Source organism: Physeter macrocephalus, chromosome 15 (assembly GCF_002837175.3).
Source record: "Physeter macrocephalus isolate SW-GA chromosome 15, ASM283717v5, whole genome shotgun sequence".
NCBI classification, from domain to species: Eukaryota; Metazoa; Chordata; class Mammalia; order Artiodactyla; family Physeteridae; genus Physeter; species Physeter macrocephalus.
The window spans coordinates 57,167,907-57,179,367 of NC_041228.1; the positions used below are offsets into that span (position 1 = coordinate 57,167,907).

An 11,461-nucleotide genomic window follows, 5' to 3' on the forward strand; every position below is an offset into this window, starting at 1 on the left:
CGGTTCCCCTGCATCGGCAGGCGGACGCGCAACCACTGCGCCACCAGGGAAGCCCCTTTTATTTCATTTTTGTTCTAATAGGTGATGGTGTCTCCCTGGCTCTCTGTGATGTTCACCATATTAATGCCCAGCCCTGGGTAATTTGTTTTAGTCTCCTCCTAATCTGGGGCTAAGCCAAGTTGCTAGGAAAATTGTAAAAATGTGCTGACTGGGCTCTTTACAAATTCAACCTGAAATGAGCTTCGGGCTGCTGACCAGTCTTTTTTCATTTTTTGCGGACTTCCTAAAACAGTGATAGTCAACTGTTTTTTTTTCCCCCTTAATACCCTTGATGGATAAGAAATGCCCTCAGTAACAGTGGCTCACATAGTTTCTAGAGGGTTTAGGTCCAAATGTATCTTTTTATGTGAAGTCATTGTTAGATTCTCCAATCTTGGATATTCTTCCCCTGTGTCAGACTCTCTATATTTATAACCAAATGCAACATTCCTCATACCTTCCACCTTCAACACCAGTTATTCCTCCTTTTCTGTTCTGTCCTGGGCAGGGATATGTGCTAGGTGAGTCGGCAGGTGTTAGGGGCTGCAGTCATAGCTACGTGCAGGGTAAGTGAGTGTTACATCTCAGCACTACCATTCCTAATACTTAGGATTTCATAGATTGGTGAAATTAAAATTGGGGCTGGGAAGCTCACACTGGGTCCTCAAATCCTTGTTTTGCCAAGTCATTAAAACCAAGCAACAAAAAGCCACCATTTCTAAAATTAAAATATGAGATTTTTTAACATCCCTCTACACCCTCCAAAATCAGAAAGAATACCGCCGAATAAAGGTTATGACTTTTAAAGTTCAATTTCGAGAAAATGGTTTCTGTTTTCTCCTTTGTCTCAGACAAGTGAAAATGTTGATTTAGTCTGGAGTTACAGTATGTAAAGGAAACTGGTCTTTTCAAAGATTTGATGTCTGTATTAGGCTTTCCTGGTTTGTCAGACTGTCCACGGTGCTGCCGTGGGACTGCTGCGGGTTGGATGGCCCTGTATGCCAGGCGCTGAGCGAGGTCCCGGAGAGAAAGAAGCAGAGGAAGAAGTTCTTACATTTCAGCAGCTCCCTGATAGCCTGGCTTCTTCTATAGCACACAGACTGCTTTCCTGTGAAGATGTGTTCAAACTTTTATGGAGACAGCTGCCACGCTTGCCCAAGATCACTTGCCATCAAAATCTTTACTCATATTGCTTACTTCTGGCCCCAGGCTGGGCTTAAACAAGATCACTATCGTATCTTTGAGCTTCTTCGGAGAGTCTGCTTTTCACGCAAGGAAGATCCTTTCTTGTCATTAAGGAAACCTAAGTATCTGTTACCTACTCTTACGCTTCTGCTTTGTGATGTGAAGATACCCTAATGAGTGACAGCAGAATTTGTGCTGATTTTAACACGAGGGCTTCCCAAATACAGGGCAGCCTCTTCCAGGAGTACTTCAGCTGGGCTTGACACAGTTGTGCATTTTAAACCTCATGGGGTGTGGGGAAACAAATTAAAAACTAACCAACAGAGTAACTCATTACAATGTTAATTCTTTCCGAACAGCCAAGATCTAAGAGGCTTATTAGATTTTTAGATACAGTGCTTTATTAAATCTTTTTCTGTTACAACTTATTGGATGAGGTACTTGAGGGGATAGAGATGACCTAAAAAATGGGAAAAACCCTTAGGTTTGATTAAAATGGGCACTGAGTACCATTAAAAGAAATAGACTCTGAATACCATGTAAAATGGATAGGCCATTGCCTGCCTGACCCAAAAGGAACCAGTTGTGGACACTCCCTTTCTGGATTTATTCCAGTGAATCTGATACAGTGTTTTGGGGGAATTGCTTGGTGGTCCAGTGGTTAGGACTCTGTGCTTTCACCGCTGAGGGCCTGGGGTCAATCCCTGGTCAGGGAACTAAGATCCTGCAAGCTGCGTGGTGTGGCCAAAAAAAAAAAGATTGCTTTTGAAGGAAGAGTGGTGGGCTCTGAGTCATGTGTGCGTCCCATGAACTTCCCCAAGAAGGCCGCTATTCTGAAACCTAATACGTATTTAACGTAAGGGAGGCGGGGGGACATCTGATGCCCTTGCTGGCGCTGAAGGGCTTGCTGCAGTTGCTATGGAGAGGTGGGTGCTAGTATCAGCTGTGTGACAAGACACTCGGGCCTTTCAGGAAGGGGAGCAGGAGTGAAAGGTCATTTAACCTCAGTCAGCTTGAAGAGCCCTGTTAATCGTGAGGAGTGTTGATCAATTTCTTTATGGTTTCCCACATTGTAAAATGTCTACCATTTTTTACTGTTCAGTGTTTTTAAAAAAGTATTGTATTATTTTAGTCAGAATTGGCTTCCTGTTGCAAAATCCTGGTTTTGTATGTTGGTAAAATTAAGATGTAATTTACTTACTGGTTGTTTGAAATATTATCATGAGATTCTTCATAGTAGATGAAAGAACAAAATATTACAATATACACTTGCCTGACAAGGATTACTTTCATTTGAAGAAGCATGACTGCCGTGGTTTGGTTCTCAAAGCTTGATTTGGGGTTTGAATGAGAAGAAAAGTGAAAATATTCTGTGTTTAAATCAGCAGTGCATGGGGCTTCCCTGGTGGCGCAGTGGTTGCGCGTCCGCCTGCCGATGCAGGGGAACCGGGTTCGCGCCCCGGTCCGGGAGGATCCCACATGCCGCGGAGCGGCTGGGCCCGTGGGCCATGGCCGCTGAGCCTGCGCGTCCGGAGCCTGTGCTCCGCAACGGGAGAGGCCACAACAGAGGGAGGCCCGCATTCCACAAAAAATAAATAAATAAATCAGCAGTGCAGAAGAAATATGAAGGATTGATTCATACTTTGGAAATAAGTTCATCCTAATAGGAAATACGCCATAATTATTCAAGAGGGTCAAAAAACTCTTGTCGACTTTGATAATATCCCACATTCACCAGTCTTTGGCGGGAGGTGTCAGTTCCTCACTCCAGGGGCCTCTCCATAAGGCTGCCAGTGACGTTGTTTCCCTGAGGGCGAATGATCCTAGAGAGAACCCAGGAGCTGCTTTCCGTAGTTCACACAGACCACCCCTGGTACCATGTGGGAGGGGACGACACAGGGCATGACTGCCAGCCATCCTTGGCCGCCATGTTGGAAACCATCTTGCGGCTCGCGGTAGAGATGGCCTGGGGAGTAATGTGTGTGGAAAAGGTGCAGAGCCTCTGTCGCTGGAACCTAGGGTCTAGGGAGTGGTGCCTGGGAGGTGAAATTGATGTCGATGCCAGAGGTATGAATGGGATGTGGAATTAACCTTCAGACAGCTTAGTCTTGTGGGGAATTACATTTTATACATAACTGTGATCCCACGTGGAAAGCCACGTGGAATTACATTTTATACATAACTGTGATCCCAGGTGGAAAGCCACATGCATACAGAGGTACAGATCACAAATGTGAGAGTTCAGAGGTTACTGCCAGCTGGGGAGCTGAGTCAGATTTGTAGGGCAGGTGGGGTTTGTGTTTGAAGGAAATGGTCCAGGTGTTGCTTACATTGAGGTGGTGTGGTTCATCCATGCCTTACAGTGCCATGGTCCTCTACACACACACACGGACATACGTGTGTCGCCCCTGTAAGTGCCTCTCTTGGTTTATTCTTCCTGCCAGGATGACAGAATTGAGAACGAACACTGGATTTTAAGGTTAAGTTTGAGGTGGCCTCACTAGGTGGTGTGATAGTGTTGATCCCTCCGCCTTTTTTCTGTTTTGGAGTGGTGCAGGAATGGAGGATGGTGGAAGTGTTTAATTTCCTAGAAGGCAGTGCAGCTAACCATTTTATTTATGTGGGATTGTGTAGAATCTGTTACCATATGTAACCAATTCAGATAAAAATAGAGTAAGTGCAGGAGGGGTGTGTGTGTGGTGTGTATCTAAGTGGGCGGCAGTGTTTAGGTGTCCTATGCTGTGGGTGTTTTCTGTAGCCATGGGGAAGCCATAACCATTGTTACTTACAACGGATTACTTTCCAGAGATTCGTTAATCTCTTTCAGGACATTAAAGGCTTAGTGACTAATGAGTAGACCCACCACATACTACCTTGTGTCTGAAAAAGAGTTAATGTTCCTGGAAAAAGCGAAAATCTGTTTTCTCTCGTTAACCAGCCGGAGCCCAGGTGTTCCCAGTGGTTCAGGTTATATTAAGCACTTGGTGAGTAAGAGATGCTGTGATTCTGGAGACAATTAGAATTTTAAGTGATTTTACCTCATTTTAATTGAAGGTGTCTAACCCATCTGGCCCACCGTTGGGGCAAGGCACTGGTACTTCTCCTTGTCAGGCTAGCTCCACTCCTACTTTTGGGGTAACCTCAGGATAACCCAGGACGTGGGCTTTGGAGGGGGCTCACATTCTCAGCGCTAAACAAGGAAAAAGCATTTGCAGAGGCTTTCGGACCAGTGTGTGTGTGCCACTGCTGGACCAGTGCTGACAAAGTCTCCAGGGCCTTAGCATAAAACAAAGGCATGTTTTGTTGTGTTGAGAGTATAAATAGGCTTCCTTTCTTTTCCTTTTTCCAGGCAGATATAAAATTGGACTTGCTTAATGGTCGCACAGAGCCTACTCATTGCACTGGCCGTGTCCTTCCTGGGGCAGAATAGTGGAGAAAGTATGGGTCCAGGAAAAAGACTGAGAGAAGAGCTGGCCTGGGGGACCTGCCTGGTGACTGTGTGGGTCAGGTGTGCACCCCTGCACTTGAGGCTCCCCACTTGTAAATGCACTATATATCTGTCTGGATGCTTGGGAGGACAGAAAAAAGCCATGAGGCACTGTCCAAATACAAACTGCTCTCTATTACTGCTTGTTATTTTAATAGTTGTACTGAAGTTTTCCCCCAAGGGAAACCTTTATCTCTGCCCTTTAAGTTACATATGCCCAACGGGGGTAATTATTAGCCATCTTAATCTAGATCACATACTGTACAGTTTTTTGATAGCATGAGTGTTTTATAATTTTAAATGTTCTAAAGGTTGCAAGACTGAAACTCTGAAAAAAAATATTTTTTCATAAAAGCACTCTCCTAGATGCAAATGAGTACAGGATTTCTTTTCGGGCTGATGAAATGTTCTAAAATTAGATTATGGTGATAGTTTCACAACTCTTTGTAGACTAAAAACTACTGAATTGTACCCTTTTAAAGGGTGGATTTTTTGGTTATGTGAATTATGTCTCAGTAAAGCTGCCATTAAAAAACAAAACAAAACAAAACAAAATGCTGTCCTAAATGTTATCTACAAAAATCCCATCACCACCAGTGTCTTGGACGTTGCAGCTGTTCAGTGTATACAGGTGACTCAGGGTTGAATAATGTATTTGAAATAATCCGAGTAAGCACAGATAGGTGAGTGTGGAAGCAGGGGCTGCAGTGCTGGGCGTGAAACAACAGGGGGCCGTGAAGCAGGGGCTGCAGTGCTGGGGGGTGGGAGGGCAGGGAGCTCCTGGGGAGGAGCTGGTGTGGTGCAGAAGCAGGCTTTGTAGGGAGGGGGCGTTTTGTGGCAAGAGGTGGTAGTTATGGTGGATATTCCTCAGGGTGGCGTGGGAGGAGGAAGATACACCACAAGCAGGTGAGGATCTGGGTGGGAGGGGCCACAGATGGTCTTGGGTGCAGGTCACATGTGAGTCTTGTGTTTCAAAGTTGGGAATGCTGGTATTTTATGGTACAGATTCTGGTTACCTTGGCCTTCAGGAAGCCGTGTGATGATAGAGTGGACTGAAGGCCAGAAGACGGCTGCATTTTGGGAAGCTGGGGAAAGGGAGATGTGGTGAGCCACAGGTTCTTAATTTTCAGACTGTTCTAGAGCAGCCAGGTGAAGAGCCCGATCAGGTCCCCAGATGAACAAAAGCCAAGAAATAAGGTGAGGCCAGAAGGCAGAACCTGGGCCTTGATCCAGGCAGCAGGCTAAGATCTGGTTGTAAGCTTTGGGACTGTGGTGTTCAGTGGCCTTTTGGGGTTCATTTTTAGTTTTTCCATTTCTGTATTCTTATTTTTGATCAATCTTGATGAGGAATATATTTGCATTTCCCTCGATGTATATAGTCCTGTACTTATATAGAAGGTATCGGATGCCTTTTTAGATTGACGATTGCAAAGCGTAAACCACTCTGAATTCTGCTCCGGCAGGACTGGAGGCTGACGACTAAATCTTAGGAAACCACATCTTCCTCTTCAAACTGTATTTAGATTCTCTTCCTGTTGGGTTTTATGCAATAGGGATTGAGAAAAGATTTTGTTACTTTTGGTATCGTACTGTCAAAGACAGTCTCCTGTTTAAGGTAGTCTTCTACTGAGAAGTATTTAACTTCTGCAGGATGAAACAAGCCCCTCCCTCAAAGGACAATATTAAGTAGCATCATAATTCACTCAGGACTCCTGTCAGAGTCCTGCTTCTGAGGGCTTCTCACCAACTTGCTCAAGGCAGAAGATTTCAAGCAGTACAAAGGGATATACAGTTAAAGTCAAACTCTTTCACCCTCTACCCATTTCCCAGAGATGACTGACTGTCTTGTACAAGATCCTTGGATATCCTTCCAAAAATGTCCATGCAGGTAACGTGTATAACCATTTAAAAAAGCCAAAAGGGAACATGTCATACACATTAGTCTATACTTTATTTTAACTAACATGTATTTTTTTAATGGTTTTCCTTATCTAACATGCATGAATTTTTTTTAAAAAACAGCTTTATTGTGGTATAACTTGCAATAAATAATAATATATAGTTTACCTTAAAATTCACGTCTTAGGTGTACAATTCAATGACTTTTAGTAAACTAGAGTTGTGTAACTATCACCGCAACCCAATTTTAGAACCTTTCCATCTGCCCTGTGCCTATTTGCAGTCCCTCCGCATTCCCGCCCCCAGGCAACCCCTAATCTACTTTCTGTCTCTATAGATTGATTGTACTCCTTTTAACTGCAACCAGTGGTCCATTTTGTGGAAGTACGAAAATGTGTTTGCTGTCCTCTGTCCAAGCAAATTTAGTTTTTTTTTGCTGATGTTTTATTTTGCTGCCTTCCTACTTCCTTTAAAAATTTTTGACAAGATTGAAAATTTGCCTTTGAGCCAGACTTGGTAAGAGTGATAAGGGAGTTTTAATGAGGGTTGTGTGTGGATTTTCCAGTCACTAGCTGTAGGACTGGAAGAAGAATTTTAGGGCTTGGGTAATTATCTGCATTTGAATAAAACTGCCTGAGGTTGTCCTTGATTAGGTGGAAGCCCAAGCATTACTGTGTAGTTTATGAATGTGGGCAAGTGGAACTAAGAACTCACATGTGATTGGGGCTGAGTGAAATTTATTAGTTCAACTTTTCCTTTTTTACTTTCTCTCTAACTCAGAGGATTCCGGGAGTTGCTGAGTGTTCAGGAGTATGTCATAGGATATATTTTTCACACTGCGTGTTGGGACCCATTCTTGGGTGTGGATTCTGACCAGCTGTTTTTGTTGTTATTGTTAAAATGTAGAGCATAATAATGCCTTGCGTCTTGTAATGGTAAGCATTGTTTTCTGAAAATTGTTTTAATTGTAAATTGCGTGTGTATGTGTGTTTGTGATGTAAGCACCAGAAATGTTGAAAAGTCAATGCCTTAGGAGTTAGAGGTTCTCAATTTCACTCAAGGGCATAAATGTTATATTCGGGCTTCCTCTTCATCCGAGCTGTACTAGAGCTCTTCCTAGTGACGGGCAAGGTGAGCAGTCTAGGATAGGGTAGTTCATTGAGGTAAAATATGTTGGCTATTGGCTGGGAAAATGAGCCAACTTGTCTTATGCCATTTGGTATAGGTGATTGCCACCCAGATTAGCTGTAAGGAGATGTGGCTGTGACTGGCCACTGAGTACCTTGTCTTTTAGAGTTAAGTCCTCTCATAGGGATCACTGCAGGGTACCCTATCCCAAAGAAGACTGCATGTGGCCAAATCTCAACACTGTTGAGTGGGGGTAGAAGAAATGAACTGTTTAGCATCGGCCTAACGACTCTTGTTAAAAAGCCACCTTTTTTTTTTTTCTTTTTTCTTTTTTTGCGGTACGCGGGCCTCTCACTGCTGTGGCCTCTCCCGTTGCGGAGCACAGGCTCCGGACGCGCAGGCTCAGCGGCCATGGCTCACGGGCCCAGCCGCTCCGCGGCATGTGGGATCCTCCCGGACCGCGGCACGAACCCGCGTCCCCTGCATCGGCAGGCGGACTCACAACCCCTGCGCCACCAGGGAAGCCCAAAAAGCCATCTTATTGACGGTGCTGGCTATCACTCTGGGCTATAATTCAGCTGGAGTCTGCTCTGGCCCAGGAGTCGTAGGAGTAGAGGGTTTAGGAGACATACAGATCTTTTGAAGGCAGAGGACGAGGATTCGACCTGGATATTAGGGAATATCAGATTAGCACTTAAAAGGGCATCTGTATTCCTTAGTGTACCAGGTAGTATTTGAGGGCATCCGTTTTGCTAGATATTTTCCTGCGAATTACGTATACTGTGATTAACAAAGTAGACTTCTTGTCCTCAGAATAATAGTTTAGTAATACCAAAGAGAAACGTAACAGTGAAGCAGAGTGGAATCACTGGGCCAATTGGGCCACTTGCTTCCCCTCTAGTAGGTGGGGCGTTTTGGACATCTCAGTGAGTCAGCTTTGCTTATCCTTCCTCATCCTGTCAACACAAAGCTTTCTTCTCGGCCCTCCTCTCCTTTTTAGTGACACTCTCTTTAGGTGATCTTGCTCAGGACCATGGCTTTAATTACCGTTCAGTCACTGACTCCTAAGACTGCGACTCCTTTCCCCTTTAACGCGACTCCTTTCCCCTTTAACGCGTCTCCTTTCCCCTTTAACGCGACGCCTTTCCCCTTTAACGCGACTCCTTGCCCCTTTAACGCGACTCCTTGCCCCTTTAACGCGTCTCCTTACCCCTTTAACGCGTCTCCTTTCCCCTTTAACGCGTCTCCTTTCCCCTTTAACGCGACGCCTTTCCCCTTTAACGCGACGCCTTTCCCCTTTAACGATTTCCAGAAGACACTCTCTATGTGAGTGGGAACACATATGACTCTAAAGACTTGGGAAAAAGTCTGGGGGAACTTCTGGGTAAACTACTTTATTCCTGGATCTCTCTTTTAAATTTTTTTTCTTTTTTTGCGCTTGGATTGAATGATCATTTATTTTGAATGGTGAAAACAGGTTAAACATGTCAGAGTGGCTCATCTTTTCCTTCATGGAACCATGAAATCAGATACTTATTTCCCATCCTTTAGTTGATATTGTAGTGAGTTGAAGACTCTTGTTGGGAAGAAAATATTCCTGGTGGGTTGGATGAAGGGTGACTGCTGATTTTGAGAGCAGGCAAGGTGCAACCAGGTATCTCTGCACCATCCAGCTGGTAGCTCTGCATCTTAATGTTTAACTCATATCACAGAATGTTACTTTAAGCTACAAGCTTGCAAAATTTTTTCTAGTATGTTAACCTGTGATTTCTAGACGTCATATGGTCCATCTCAATTTAAGAGGGTAGTACAGGGCTTCCCTGGTGGCGCAGTGGTTGAGAGTCCGCCTGCCGATGCAGGGGACACGGGTTCGTGCCCCGGTCCGGGAGGATTCCACGTGCCGCGGAGCGGCTGGGCCCGTGAGCCACGGCCGCTGGGCCTGCGCGTCCGGAGCCTGTGCTCCGCAACGGGAGAGGCCACAGCAGTGAGAGGCCCGCGTACCGCAAAAAAAAAAAAAAAAAAAAAGAGGGTAAGTACAAATCCCTGCTGTTTGCAAGAAGGGGGCTTTGGAGGCAACAGCATGTGGAACTGCTCTCTCACTGAACAGAATGGTTAGCTTGTGGGATGTGACGGGGTTGGTATGCAGAAACCAGAGGGAACTAGGGGGCTAAGGGTCTTCAGTGCCACATGTAACTGGGTCCTAAGGGCACTAGGGAGCCTTTGTGGGTTTTATGCTGTACATTGACATGATCTGGCCTTTGCCACCAGGCATTGCAAAATGAGTTAGAAGTTTTTAAAAGTGGTTTCATCCAGCCTCTAGTACAGACTTCATGTGCTTTTCTCCGTCTGTGTCAGTTCACTCGCTCACTCTTCCCCCTCTTATCATTTATCATCATGTCTATTCCAAACTTGTACAATTTTTCCAAGCCCCATATTCAGCCTCTGCCTTGTCTTCCTCTGAGAAGATGCTCTTGCTTCTTTCACCTTTATCTGAGCCAGTCAGGTGTGAGCCCCCCAGCTGCTTACCTTTAAAGCTGATTCATTTGCCCTGTTCCGAGTATGAAGTGTATGAGCCAACCATCCTCTAATCCAGGGTAAACATTGACAATTAAAGCCAGAGAATTGGGGTTTGAGAGGGATGGGGGGATGCTGCCACTTCCAGCCCTTCTAGTTGCTAAAGTTAGTGAAATCAGCTGTGTAAACTCTGAAATGTGAATTGTGGTTCTTTAGGGAAAAGTAGGACAACATCACCAAAAACATGAAGATAGAATACAAGAGCAAAGAAAAGCTACGAGCACTTAGGTGTAAGTGACAAATTCCAATGTTGACATTTCTATGGCTGGCGTTCTGTTTCCAGTGCCCGCGAGTTTGTTCCTGTCTGGGCCTTAGCAGATTTTGTAATGCTGGTGTGTGAATTTCAATGTAGATTTAGTGGCTATATAACTTTTAATTTAATAATGTTTAATTTTAATATAAATGATATGCTTTAATTATTTTAGTTATTTTATAATTAAACATTTGTCAGTATTTTGTATCTGGTTGTGATTTTTAAAAAATAATAGCAATTATTCAAAAATTATTCTTCTTTTTAAGAGTTCATGTTCTGAGGCAAGCAGATATGAGTAGTAGGAATAACCAAGAACTTTTCATCAGTAGTAAACTCACGTATATTCAGTATAAATGAGGTGAGAATGAGGACGTGTCAAACAGGGATCTTACTTATACATTTGCACTGCTGGTGGGAATGTAAATGGATACAGCCACTATGGAGAACAGTATGGAGTTTCCTTAAAAAACTACAAATAGAACTACCATACGACCCAGCCATCCCACTACTGGGCATGTACCCTGAGAAAACCATAATTCATAAAGAGTCATGTACCGAAATGTTCATTGCAGCTCTATTTACAATAGCCAGGACATGGAAACAACCTAAGTGTCCAGCAACAGATGAATGGATAAAGAAGATGTGGCACATATATACAATGGAATATTACTCAGCCATAAAAAGAAATGAAACTGAGTTATTTGTAGTGAGGTGGTTGGACCCGGACTCTGTCATACAGAGTTAAATAAGTCAGAAGGAGAAAAACAAATACTGTATGCTAACACATATATATGGAATCTAAGAAAAAAAAATGTCATGAAGAGACTAGGGGTAGGACGGGAATAAAACACAGACCTACTAGAGCATGGACTTGACGATATGGGGAGGGGGAAGGG

The 11,461-nt window shown here is 44.1% G+C and overlaps 1 protein-coding gene across 3 annotated transcripts in view; it reads left to right on the top strand.

Moving 5' to 3' along the window:
- TPD52 (tumor protein D52) overlaps window positions 1-11,461 on the top strand; it is a 133,196-nt gene that overhangs the window by 25,091 nt on the left and 96,644 nt on the right. Inside the window, exon 1 of one of the 3 annotated variants that reach the window (XM_028500240.1) lies at window positions 10,482-10,542. The exons of the other annotated variants lie outside the window; for them this stretch is intronic. Within the exon in view, the coding sequence (XP_028356041.1) occupies window positions 10,497-10,542 (46 nt within the window). The 5' untranslated portion in view covers window positions 10,482-10,496. Of the gene's footprint in view, window positions 1-10,481; window positions 10,543-11,461 lie in introns of those variants that run through there. 3 annotated transcript variants of the gene reach the window in all.